Here is a 13,727-nt window from a genome sequence, read left to right on the forward strand (position 1 = left end):
TCCTCCCTGATGGCTCCCAGGGAGAGATGCTCCCAACCTAAGGAATGCTGAGCATCTCCTCTTATAATTGTTGCCTCCATTGAGGAGATCTGTGGATTCTCCAGCCAAGTTCCATTTTATCCCCTGGGCTGAGCTCTGAGCCATGGCCAGCTGCCCAAGGCTCAGGAACACCCTGTAAATCAGGGACACCAAATTACCAATAAAAGCTTGCTCCTACTGTGTGATCCCAAACCTGTCAGCTTTCACATCATCCCACATTCATTATAAGCTGCAATCCTCTTTTTATTGGTTTACATAGGCTGGAATTACCAACATATTACAGCAGCATTTCAGCACATGCTCTGTAGGGCCTGGTAACTGCTGAAACAGAAACCAAGGGCTGGAGAAGAAAAAGGACAACAGCCCAAAGAAAACAATCTCCTGGAGCTTCACCACTCCAACTCTCAAAGAGCTTCAGGGCTTATTTCTCTCTCTCAAAAAAAAAAGAGGAAATTTTGGCATTTTCCACAAGTGTTGATGTTTTTAATATTTTTTCTAGGTTTTTTTTTTCTGTCCACAGAAATTTCTGCTATTTGAAAAACTGAGGAAAAATGATATTAATTTGATGTGTCCTCAGCATCTCCAGTGCTTGTGGTGGGACTCGTTCCTCCCCTTCTCTGGGGAGGCCAGACCTTTAACAGCCAAACTGCTTCACCTTCTGCAAAATAGATTTACATTTATAATTTTATATTTATATCTACATTTATATTTATATTTAGTTGTGTTATTTTATATTTATATTTAATTAATTTTCCAAGCCACTCACTGGAAAAATCTGCTACCAAGAGCTGCTGTGGATGTTTCCAGGAGGGAGAGCAAAGGAGTGCGGGGGAAGAGAAGCTCACCAGAAAAAAAGGGCTGGAGATGGTGGAGATATCCTGGATGAACTCTCCTATGGATATTTTCATCCTGCTCCTATGGATATTTTCATCCTGCTCTCACATTTGCTATGTCGATGGAATGAGCTGACTCATAGACAGCTCAGAGAAAATAAATTCAGTGGGAAAGAAACCTGCTCCACTTCTCCTTATTTCTCATAAACAGATAATCCATAAATTGGAATTTAGTGGGAAAGAAACCTGTTCCTTTTCTCCTTATTTCTCCTAAACAGATAATCCATAAATTGGAATTTAGTGGGAAAGAAACCTGTTCCTTTTCTCCTTATTTCTGCTAAACAGATAATCCATAAATTGGAATTTAGTGGGAAAGAAACATGTTCCTTTTCTCCATCTCTCTCATAAATAGATATATCATACACTGTATTTCACAGGGAAAGAAACCTGCTCCTTTTCTCCATCTCTTTCATATTCCAGGCCTGCTGGAAGGGTTTCTCTTCAGGTTGAAGGCACACAGCAGGTCTGGCTCTGGAATCCCCTGGAGGGAGCTCTGGGATGTGCCAGAAAGGCCCAAAGGTACCTCCCAAAGGCTCCGTAGGTGTTGACGATCCTGAGGGAGTTGAAGGAGGTGTTCATGACCTGTCTGGAGCTGAGCAGGTTCAGCACCACCGGGATGCTCAGGTAGGTGATGAGGAGGCCCAAGGAGATGTTCAGCACTCTGCGGACACAGGAGCCTGTGGGGGACACCAAACCAGAGCACAAGGAGCTGATTTCACTGCTCTGCTCCTATTCCCATCCCCATCCCCATTCCTACTCCTGCTGAGTCTCTGCTTCTTTTTGCCAAGGTTGGGATTAAATGCACAAGTCAGTATTTCTTGTTGGGACTCAGATGTTTGTTAGCCCTTATCCATGTTACAGTCCCACAAACCCGGAGTTCTACAGCACTTCACTCCAACAAACTAATAAATGGAGCCCTGTCTCTCTCTCTACAGGGCTTTTTAAGGATAAACTGTCCAATTAAGAAATGACACATAAATTATTTTCACTTTTAACCCAATAACCAACCACCCGTGCCCGCAATGTGGACTTTTTAATCCAATTACACAAAACCACCCAAACCCATGGAGAAGAAGGAGAAGAAGAAGGACCAGCCTCTGCCCTAAAACCTCCATCTTGCTTTAGATATATTACTACATTCTAAACCCTTAAACTCTTAAGTTTTCCACCCTGTGGTATCACACATTTCTGATCAAACTCCACACCCACAATCCCAGTTCTATCACTCAATTTTGGAAGCCTTCTCCATGGCCTCAGGTCCAATGCAGTGTTCTCTTGGGGGTCAGTGCCTGGCAGCACAGAAAGTCTGAAATTCTCAGCAGCCAGGGTTCCAGCACATTCCCATTCCTATTCCTGTTTCCATCCCCACTCCCATTCCCCATTCCCCATTCCCCATTCCCCATTCCCCATTCCCCATTCCCCATTCCCATTCCCCATTCCCATCCCCATTCCCATCCCCATCCCCATTCCCCATTCCCATTCCCATCCCCATTCCCAGTTTCCCCATTCCCATTCCCCATCCCCATCCCCATCCCATCCCCATCCCCATTCCCAGTTTCCCCATTCCCAGTTTCCCCATTCCCATTCCCATCCCCATCTCCACTCCCCATCCCCATTCCCCATTCCCATTCCCCATTCCCATCCCCATTCCCAGTTTCCCCATTCCCGTTCCCGTTCCCCATTCCCATCCCCATTCCCAGTTTCCCCATTCCCATTCCCATCCCCATCTCCACTCCCCATCCCCATCCCCATTCCCATCCCCATTCCCAGTTTCCCCATTCCCGTTCCCGTTCCCCATTCCCATCCCCATTCCCCGTGCCCACCCTGCCCTTGCCACAGGCCGCTATCTCTGCTGGCATCTCCCTTTCTCTAAACAGTCTGAGCAAAGGCTAAAAGCAAAAATGTCTAAAATGTGACATCAATCATGGCTTTAGCACAGGGGAAAAACCACAGCTGGCACCTGCACCTTGCTGGGGATCAGCCTCCTGCTCTGGGAGCCCGGGGCTGCTTCTGCCTCCTGCTGCTGCCCCAAGCTCTCCCCACCCTCAGGGCTTTTCCTTCTGCAGAATCCCAATTCCCAGCGTTCCTGGAGGAGATGAGTGTTGCTGTGCCAGCGCTCTGGGATGGGGTTTGCAGGAGCAGCACCAGGGGCTGGGCTGGATCCCAGGCCACGATCAGACAAATAAGCAGAGGTGACCCCCGAGGGGCTCCTTCCCCATGGCCCTTTTCAATTTATTTAACATTAACAGCCAAAGGATCGGATTCAAAGCAATTGCGTGGAGCTTTCCCCTTATCTCTGCAGGAGAGGGATGTTTATTTGAACCTCTCTCAGAAGCTATTAATAATTGTTTAGTCTGAGAACATTTCTGGAGAACTGTTTGAATCAGGCCTTCCCTCACCCCCTGTGCTGCTGGGTACAAGGCTTTGGGGCATTTTTGGGGTTTTTTTTAGATGGGTTGAACATCTTTCCCTGTAATTCAAGAGCAGGTACAGGCACAGAGCCTCCCCTGGCTCCTCAGCACTCCATGGCCATGCAGGGACTGCTCATCCTTCAACAGGAAGGATTCTCCTCCTGTCTCTAGGTCCTTGGGGTCACAGCCCCTCAATCAGAGAGAAAAATGGGTTAATTCAGGGAAAAAAATAACCTAGATGGAGCAAAACGTGGGGAGAGGAGCCAGTGGGATCTGGATGGGAAGTGGAGACCTCAGTAGGAATCAAACACTTCAAGGACTGGCCTCAGAAAATCGGGATATGGCTGGGGGCTCTCCTGTCTTCTGCTCTGGTTCCCAGGACTGGAGGTTCCCCTGAGCCTCTTGGCACCCATCAGCACCAGCTCAACAGCCCCTGCTTCCTGAGCAGAGAAAACACTCCGGAATTCCAATTCCCAGGATGTTACAGACACCCCACCCCTCCTGAGGGTGGGACACAGCCCCACCCAGAGTGGGATGGACATTCTCCTTGCTTGGACACCCTGGCTCAGCCAGCCTTTCTGGAGAACATCACGGAAAAGGTGCAAGTTCCTCCAAACAGGATCTGCCTCCCCCTCACAGTGACTCCCTTTGGATTCTCCTACCCAAAACAAGGTGCAGCCTCAGTGTTGTTTGGGATTGGAGGCATAAATGGAGTTGGGAGGAAAAGTTTGAGACTTTCACAGCCTCAAAAGCAAAGCTCCAGCAGGGGAAAAGCTGATTAAGATTTATTCCAGCAAAATATGTGAAATAAAAGACAAAACTTAACAAAGCTGCATTGCTGGACCTCCCATTTTTAGTTAATGAGCTGCTTCTTGGTAGAAAAGACTGGAGACAGATGCTGCCTCTTGTTGACATTTTTCCTTCCTCTGACAGATGTTTGGGATATTTAACCCCAGCAGCTGTGATTGTTGTTGATATTACAGGCAATTTGTTGCTTATATGCGGTTTATAAAAATGCTGCACACACCACTCTCCATCTGTTCCGCAGCCTCATGAGAAACATCCCAGTGCTGCTTCTCCTGGATCAGGGCAGCTTGGAAAGCGCCTCTGGAAGGGGAAATCAGCCACCTCGAGCCCTTTTCTCCAGTTACAACCCCCTGTATTTGTTTTTTCACATCCATGGGATGAGCAGGAGCTCTGCTCCTCCCTGGTTTGGGGAATTCTCTCCCCACCACCATGGTGGCCACGCTACCAGTGGTGGCCACCAGCAGCTGCTCCTTTCACCATCCCCGGCTGCTCCAAGCCCTGTCCAGCCTGGTCTTGGACACCTCCAGGGACTCTGGGAATCTGTGCCAGGGCCTGCCCTCCCTCCCAGCCAGGAATTCCTTCCCAATATCCCACCCAGGCCTGTCAGTTTGAAGCCATTCCCTGTGTCCTGTCCGTCCATCCTTTGTCCCAAGTCCCTCTCCATCTCTCTTGATGCCCCTTTAGGCCCTGGAAGGGGCTCTGAGATCTCTCTAGAACCTTCTCTTCACCATGCCTTGAAGGAGAGCAAGTGAGGAGAGCAAATGTGACAACCAAGCTTCTCACCCCACCTCAAGTCCCACTGGGTGTTTTATCCTTGACTTTAAACAGTCAAAATTTTAAAAAGTAATTAAAAAACCGTAAGTTAAATCATTAAACTCCACATTCTTATTTTGAGTTCGAGTCACTGGGGGCAGAGCAAGGACTGACTTAAGAGCTACAGCTGCCTGGACTTGCTGTGACATTGATCCTAGAGAGGACATGTCCCAGAAACGATGTCCCCATGGCAATGTCCCCATGGCAATGTCCCCACAGACCCTCACCTGTTACCATCATATTTCTTTTCTGAAAAACCCCTTTGCCAGGATTTCTTCTCCTGGGAAGCTGAGAAGCCTCAGAGAAAAATGCAAACAATAATTATCTGATTGCTTCTCCTGTGTTTGGCTGCTTTGGAATGTGGTTTGGACATTGTTTACCAAGTGGTCATTGTTTGATTGGTTTCATGTGAATTGTTCTGACTTAATGACCAATCACGATCCAACTGTGTCAAGGCTCTGGGAAGAGTTTTTCATTATTATCTTTTAGCCTTCTGTCTGCATCCTTTCTGTATTCTTCAGTATAGTTTGGTATAGTTTCAGTATAGTTTTAGTACAGTATTCTATAATATTCTATAATATAATATTCTACAATATAATATTCTAGTATATAATATAATATAATATAATATAATATAATATAATATAATATAATATAATATAATATAATATAATATAATATAATAATTATAATAAAATAAAAAATTAGCCTTCTAAGAACATGGAATCAGATTCATCATTTCCTTCCTGCCACGAGAAACCCTGACAATACCACACTCACCAACCAACCACCAGCCTCGCACTCGAAGGTCCAGGTCCCCTCCACCCACAGAGCAGAGCTTTGCTTTGAAGGTGAGACCTTTGTGGCCAAGCAGACCAAAATGCCCCTTTTGCCCTCTCTGGGGTGACTCACCCAGGGCAAGGCTCTGTCCCTGTGTCCCCGGGCGCTGCAGCCGCCGCCACTCGCTCCCGCAGCCGCCAGCCGAAGAGCAGCCCCAGGCTGGCGTCGTCAAAGCAGGCCAGGCTGGGCACCATGGTCAGCCAGTTCAGGAAACTCAGGTTCCCACTGATGATCAGGAGCACCTGGATGGGGAACAAGGAGGCAGAGAGTGTTGGGTGTCCCGAAATGTCAGCCAAAACGCGCGGTGAGGGATTGGAGCATCCCAACGAGGACATTCCGGGATGGCAAAGCCTTCCTGGAGCCCAGCCCAAATGGGACCCTGGGGTCAAATGTGAGCTCTGCCTGGGCTTCCAGCAGGAGGGAGCAGGCATACAGTGACTCCATTTCCACAGTGACTTGATTTCCAGTGACTTGATTTCCATAGTGACTCAATTTCCAAAGTGACTTGATTTCCAAATGGACTTAATTTCCACAGTACCTTGATTTCCATAGTGACTTGATTTCCAGTGACTTGATTTCCACAGTGACTTGATTTCCATATTGGCTTGATTTCCAGTGCCTTGATTTCCAAAGTGACTTGATTTCCAAAGTGACTTGATTTCCAAAGTAACTCGATTTCCAAAGTGACTTGATTTCCAGGACTTGATTTCTATAGTGACTTGAATTCCATAGTGCCTTGATTTCCAAAGTGACTTGATTTCCAAAGTGACTTGATTTCCACAGCACCTTGATTTCCAAAGTGATTTGTTTTCCGGTGACTTGATTTCCAATGTGACTTATTTTCCACAGTGCCTTGATTTCCAAAGTGACTTGATTTATTTTCCACAGTGACTTGATTTCCAAAGTGACTTGATTTCCACAGTACCTCAATTTCTAAAGTGACTCCATTTCCAGTGCCTTGATTTCCAAAGTGACTCGATTTCCCATGGGAATCACCCACTTTCTTCTTATTCCGAGGGATCCATGACAGCAACGCTCCTGAAACCCTTCAGGAGGAAACCTTGGAACTTCGAATTAAAGAGCAGCATTAAATATAGAAGTGTGCATTTTAAGAGGCGTTATTTTGTTTTAATTTTAGCTTTTATTGGCTGTTTAGGAGAATATCCTGCATGTGGTCTCCCAAAATACCACTCCACAGTGCGAACATCAAGAACATAGGGACAGTTTCAGCATGAGGAATTTCAGCCAGTGTTCTGTTGAAAAAATCCATGTTTTCTCATTAAAAATGACAACAAATAAATGCTAAGAATGTGTGATTTTATATTTTATATGATTGGCACCATGGTTTCTGACATGGTGATTTGCAAGTTACAAGTTTTAAAACCCCCGTAGGACTCTTCAGAAAGTCACAGATTGTTAAAAAAAGGAGAGTTCTGACCAATCACAGCAAGGAACAAAAATCCAAACTTATTATTTAGTTAAAAAAATAATAATTTATGCTGAGTTGGATAATTATGAGGGGTGAAAAAAGCGATTTCTATCTGAATTCCAGACACATGTTGGGTCCTGGAGGGGAACACGTTACAGTTGAGGTTTGGGGCTTGCTCTGTGACCTGAATGTGATTTAACTCAATGCATATTAATCAGCCTGGCTTCATTATCACACCTCTCACTCTGCTCCAGTTCCGAGGTGATTTTGCCTCGTGCAGTTGCAGTTGTGTTAAGAAAATCCTTCTGCGCTTTGCCACTTCTGGTTCCCAGCCCTGCAGGAGCCCCTGGGTGGTCCACAGGAGGGTTTTTTTTCAGGAGTGATTCACCTCTCTTTATTGCTTGGAAGTCAGGAGCAGGAGCTCTTATTTCCAGCAGCCCTGAAAAATCAGGGGATTCAAAAATAACACGAGTTTGGCGTTCTCTGGGCTGGGGTGGAACTGCGGAGCCGACACATTTTTAATTTCAGTGCTTCTGGCTGAGGCTTGGAGCTCACACCAGCTCCTGCTCACACAGGGCTTGATGGAACCATGGACTCCTCGGATCTGCAAGGATAAACCTCTAAGGAATTCCTGCTGCAAAGCCAAAAAATGGGATTTGTCAAACTTGCTGAGGTGTGATGTCCCAGCAAGCGGCTTCATGGCCATCAAGAGGGAGTTTTAAGTTATTTCATCATCATCATCATCATCATCATCATAATCATTATGGAGTGGTTTGGGTGGGAAGGGACCTTAAACTCCTCCAGTTCCATCCCCAACACCTTCCACTACCCCAGGTGGCTCCAAGCCCTGTCCTTGGACACTGCCAGGGATCCAGGGGCAGCCCCAGCTTCTTTGGGAATCCGTGCCACCCTCACAGGGAACAATTCCTTCCCAATATCCCATCCATCCCTGCCCTCTGGCAGTGGAAGCCATTCCCTGTGTCCTGTCCGTCCATGCCTTGCCCCGGGTTCCTCTCCAGCTCTCCTGGAGCCCCTGCAAGGGGCTCTGAGCTCTCCCTGGAGCCTTCTCCTCTCCAGGTGAGCACCCCCAGCTCTCCCAGCCTGGCTCCAGAGCAGCTCCAGCCCTCAGAGCATCCCTGTGCATGCTGCAGCAGCTCCACATCCTCACGCTGGTGGCAGTGCTCCAGGTGAGAGTCACCAGAGCAGAGCAGAGCAGAGCAGAGCAGAGCAGAGCAGAGCAGAGGGATGGACATGTCCATGGCATTTCTCCCCAAATCCTGCCTTTCCTCTGGAGCTCCCATGTGCTGCTCCCTCAGAGCAGAACTGTGCTGGCTCCAGCTGGGATGTTCAGTTTAGGATGGATTCCCCAGGGCAGATCCCTGCTGGAAGAGCACGAGGAGCTCCCCTGATCCTTCATCAGCTTCATCACGAGGAGGGAGAATTCATCCACACTTCCCCCAGCAATCCCAGCCTCTGGCTCACATCACCTGGACTTTTCCATGCTCCAACCACCACCAAAACCCAGCTGGATCTCCAGACCTCCATCCTCAGCCTTGATTTGTGCTCCCGGAGCGTCCTTCCCTTGCTGGACAATATTGAAACTCCCAATTACACCAACCAGATGGGATCAACCCCTGTGGTGATTGGGAGAAATTTTTTATTAAAGCCCAGTATTAATCATGGTAATTGGGGAGGAACTTTGAGGTTATAAAACTACAGCATGTCTAATGAGCGAGCTCCTTCTAGGAGGAACTGAGGGTTTTAATCTAATAATGTCACTTTTATGGATTATGACTGGAGTTTTATGAAGTGTGATATGAAATACAGTGGATTCATGGCTCTCGCTGGATTAATTTGGAAAAGTAGTTTTCCTGGTTCTAGGCCCAAAACCAATTATTGCTCCCATTTCTGTCCCCTGCCCCGTTACCAAACCCCTCTGTCAGAAAATGGGCACCTCCAGACGTAACTTTTTTACAGGTTGGGCTTCTTTGTTTGGCTGGGGTTTGGGGTTTTTTTTTTTGGTTTTTTTTTTGAAATCCCACATTGTTACAAACATCCAGTAGGCAGAGGAAGCTCAAATTCCATGACACAGCCTGGATATTTGTCCAGGAGGGACAAAAACAAGCTGGAAACTCTAAAATACAGGTGAGGGCTACCTGGAGCTTGCCCACAGCGTGGGAACAGGATCACCTCACTGGAGCTCCTTGATACTGAGCCATTAGCACAGAAAAGCCAAAATTGGGATGTGTGGAAGGATTATAAATCATTTAAAGGGAAAAAGGAAACCTCAAGAACCATCCAGTCCTTCCTGCTGCCCCAAAGTAGAGTCTAAAAGTCAAAGTAGAGTCTCTGCCTGCACTGGAGTGTGTTTGTTAAAACTGTTCCTAGAAAAATACTCATATCTGTAGTTTTCCCCAAAAATTTATCATAGGCACAGCCAAAAATATTCCCATGTAGGGAGGCACAGAGTGCACCTGAAAAAGTGTCCATGGATGTTTTTTAAAGTTTTTAAGGAGCTGTAGGATGCTGTGCCTCCGGAACAGCCAGGGCACATCCATGGCAAAGACCAACCCTGTGGGAAACCACGTGGATGGCAAGAGGGGCTGGGGGATTGTCCCTGTGACCCCCCTGGGGTGGGTGTTCTTTGGAATCATGGAATCATTGAGGTTGGAGTCATGGAATCACTGAGATTGGAATCATGGAGTCACTGAGATTGGAATCACGGAATCACTGAGGTTGGAATCATGGAATCACTGAGGTTGGAATCATGGAATTATTGAGGTTGGAGTCATGGAGTCACTGAGGTTGGAATAATGGAATCACTGAGGTTGGAATCATGGAATCATTGAGATTGGTATAATGGAATCACTGAGATTAGAATAATGGAAGTACTGAGGTTGGAATCATGGAATTATTGAGGTTGGAATCATGGAATTGCTGAGGTTGGAATCATGGAATCATTGAGGTTGGAATAATGGAATTATTGAGGTTGGAATCATGGAATTATTGAGTTTGGTATCATGGAATCACTGAGATTGGAATCATGGAATTACTGAGGTTGAATCATGGAATCACTGAGGTTGGAATCATTGGAATCATTGAGGTTGGAATAATTGGAATCATTGAGGTTGAATAATGGAATCATTGAGGTTGAATCATGGAATCAGTGAGGTTGGAATCATTGAAATCATTGAGGTTGGAATCATGGAATCATTGAGGTTGCAATCATGGAATCACTGACTCTTGGATCATTGAGTCTAACTGTTCCCCCACCACAGCCAAGGCCACCACTGATCCCAAGTGTCCCCAAGCGCCACATCCACACGAAATCCCTCCAGGCAAGGGGGTTCCACCCTGGACAGCCCTTTCCATAAAGGAATTCCTCCCTGATTTCAAACCATGTGCAAACCCAAACACAAAGCTGAGGGTCACTTACTCCAGGGGCAAAATGAGGGCTCTTTAGCTCTAGACAGTAGCCAGGATGAGGAATCCCACCCCAGGCATTCCCAGCACCTTGGTCCTCCCCAAAAGGCTCCAGGCATGCAGGTTTTGGAGGGTGGGACCAGCCCCGCTCCTTTACAGGGCAGCACCACGGAGCGCTGGACTTGGTGGAACCACAAACACCATTTTCATTTGCCATTTGTGCCTCAGAGCCAGGATTATCCCCTAATACCAACACACAGGAAAAGAAGGATTCAGGAAAAGCATTTTCCAGGCCTGTAGGAATAATGCTGGTTTGAGGTTTAATTACAGCCTGGAATGGGCTGTCAATAGGCACCAATCAATAACTCAGTTACACAGAACTCCCCTGTAATTAACGCTGGATGGTTATTGAGTGATCAGTAATAAAGTGGAACACCACCAAGAGTAGAAAGTGAAAGCCTTTCCCAGAATATCCTCCTCCCTACTAATTAGGACATTTTTAGGAGATATGTGGGTTCAAAATTCCCTCTGTGAGAAATGATGTGAATTAAACCCTGCTCTCAAATCCCGGATCAGCCCAAAGTCACATGGAACTGTTTATATTCCTTGATTGAAGGAATGCTAAAACACTTCTGGCAAAAATGCTTCTATTCCCTTTCACCATCCAGGCACTGCAGGCTCTTTTGAAAATCACTTTTTCTGCAATACTTAGAGGTATTTAACAATTGGCAAAGTCAGAGCAAACCCAATTTTTTGGGAAGGAGAGAAGGAGAACACATCAGAAAAGATCTATTCTGATAGTGAACATCTTTTCTAGTCCAGGTCATGGTAAAATTTGGATGAAATTGGTATTAAAGACAGAGTATGGGGAAAACAATGTTCTTGGAAATAAATATTGATGGGAATGCTGAGCATGGCCAATGTCAGACAGCCCTGGCACAGGGAAAAGGGATCTGTGTCACAATCCCCTTCCAAAAGAATTCAAATCCAAGGTTTTGGTTTCACCAATTCACAAATGGAGACATCTGCAACAGTTGGACTGGGACTCTGCTCCCCAGATTCAAGCCCAGCACGGATTCAAACCCATCTCTGCCTCTTCAAGCTAAAAGGAAAGGACGTGACCACATCCGCAGGCCCAGGGAAAACGCAAGGAAAAAGTCAAGGATGTCACATCTGATCAGCCTGACACCGGCCTGGAAAGCACTGGTGGCTTCCCTGATTTGGATCTTTCTGCAGCTCCTTTCCTTTCCTCGTTAAATCCATAATTTTGGGTAACTTTAAGCTCTCAGCAACATCTGCAGTGAAATATTTAACTTGGGTTGGCTACTCGGTGTCACTGGAAGCCAAGGCTGGGTGAGTTTCCAGCTCTGGGATGACCTGGATTTTTCCAGCAAACCAAGAGCATATTTTGGGGGGGAACACACGGAGCTGATCCCTGGTCCCTGAGCCCGTGGGCTCCTGAGAGCCCAGCAGAAATGGGAAACAGTTGTAGCTGAAAACCCCCCAGGAAAACCCAGCCTGGTGCTGCATTTGGGGCTGGGCAGCATTTGATTTTAATAAAGGCAGGCTGCAAAAGCCTGGAGGATAAAAAAAGTGAAGGACTGGATGTAAAAATTTTATGGAAATGCTAAAAAAAAAGAGGAGAAATGTGAAGGAAGGGCAGAACAGCCACCGTGCCTTGGCATCTCCATCAGTGCCTCTGCAGCAAGGCTCTGTCCCAAATCCTTCCCTCAACTCTGCTGGAAAATGGCTTCAAACTGTGACAAATATGGAATCAAGGAATATCCTGAGCTGGGAGGCGCCCACAGGGAGCACGGAGGTCCTTGGTGAGGATCTGCCACAGGTTTCCCAGAGCAGCTGTGGCTGCTCCATCCCTGGCAGTGCCCAAGGCCAGGCTGGATGGGACCTGGAGCAACCTAAGAGAGAGATGTTCCTGCCCATGGCAGGGTTTGGTCACTGAGGTCCCTTCCAGCCCAAACCATTCCAAGATTCTGGGATTCTAAGCCCAACTCCTGGTTGTAACCACGCAGCTCACCGAAACATTTAAATTTTATTAAATTTTGTTACATTTTCCGAGGTCAAAAGAAGAAAAAGCAGGAAAAATAGGCATTTTCCTATTTTCCTTCCATCCCAGATGGCAGCTTAGCAATCCCTGAGCTGTCAGAGGTGGGGACTAAATAAATAGCAAATGAAATGTACCCTGGGCAAAACCAGAGATGCTTAAGAAAACACAAAATGTGTTAAAATTCACATTTTTATGCTGCCATCTGCAGCAGTTTCTTTTCAGCCTTACTCATAACTCCAATTACAATGGGAGCGAGGTGTAAATGATGAAATAATTTTTTAAAAAATAGCTTTTTCAGCTCTTTCCTTCCCTGAGCAGTTGGTTCCATGTGGGACAAAATGATGTTGAGGCAGGGAAGATCATGAGAGATGGGGATGCTCGTTGCTCCAGCCTTGCTGGGGGTGGCTTTTATTTTATTTATATGGATTTATTTACTTGTAGGAATCTGAAAGTAACCTCCAACACAGGGATTGATGGAGTCTGTTCAGCCCTAGATAGGAACAGAATTAAAAAGAAGCCCAAATCCTGCTTTTAGCTTTGCAGAGGAAGCCAAGGTGCTGCAAAGGGATGGGATTTAACAAACCCGGAGCCATTTATCCCTGAGCCTGCTGCCTGCACTAATGGCAAAGGAGGATTTCAGGGCTGCCTGAGGAGCCTGGCCCCTCGTGGGAGCTCTGAAGACCCCAGCCACGAGGAGATGAGGGCAGTGGGTATTTCCTGGTAGCCTCATCCTGCTTCTCCCAGCCCGGATTTGGCCCGTGGCAGACGGGATCACATGAGCTGTGGATCCCTGAGGATGCTGAGGAGGAAGCAGAAAATGCCACCCACTTGCAAGGTCACAGCTGCGAGATCCCCGCTCAGGCTGCTGCTGCACTGATGGCTTACATATGAGAGGAACCCTCGGAAGAGGAATGAAAATACCCCAGGCTGGATATTCCAGGCAGGGAACGCTGCCCTGCAAACACCCAGGGGCAGCTGGGCTGCTCTCAGGGAGAGCTGCTCCCCTG

At 46.9% G+C, this 13,727-nt stretch overlaps 1 protein-coding gene across 1 annotated transcript in view; it reads right to left on the reverse strand.

The window, feature by feature from the left end:
* The window catches only part of LMF1 (lipase maturation factor 1), a 139,023-nt gene that overhangs the window by 16,001 nt on the left and 109,295 nt on the right, over nucleotides 1-13,727 (reverse strand). The window contains 3 exon segments of the mRNA XM_030958167.1: nucleotides 1,456-1,609; nucleotides 5,876-5,918; nucleotides 5,920-6,045. Of these exon segments, the coding sequence (XP_030814027.1) occupies nucleotides 1,456-1,609; nucleotides 5,876-5,918; nucleotides 5,920-6,045 (323 nt within the window).

Source organism: Camarhynchus parvulus, chromosome 14, assembly GCF_901933205.1.
Source record: "Camarhynchus parvulus chromosome 14, STF_HiC, whole genome shotgun sequence".
In the NCBI taxonomy this organism is placed as follows: Eukaryota; Metazoa; Chordata; class Aves; order Passeriformes; family Thraupidae; genus Camarhynchus; species Camarhynchus parvulus.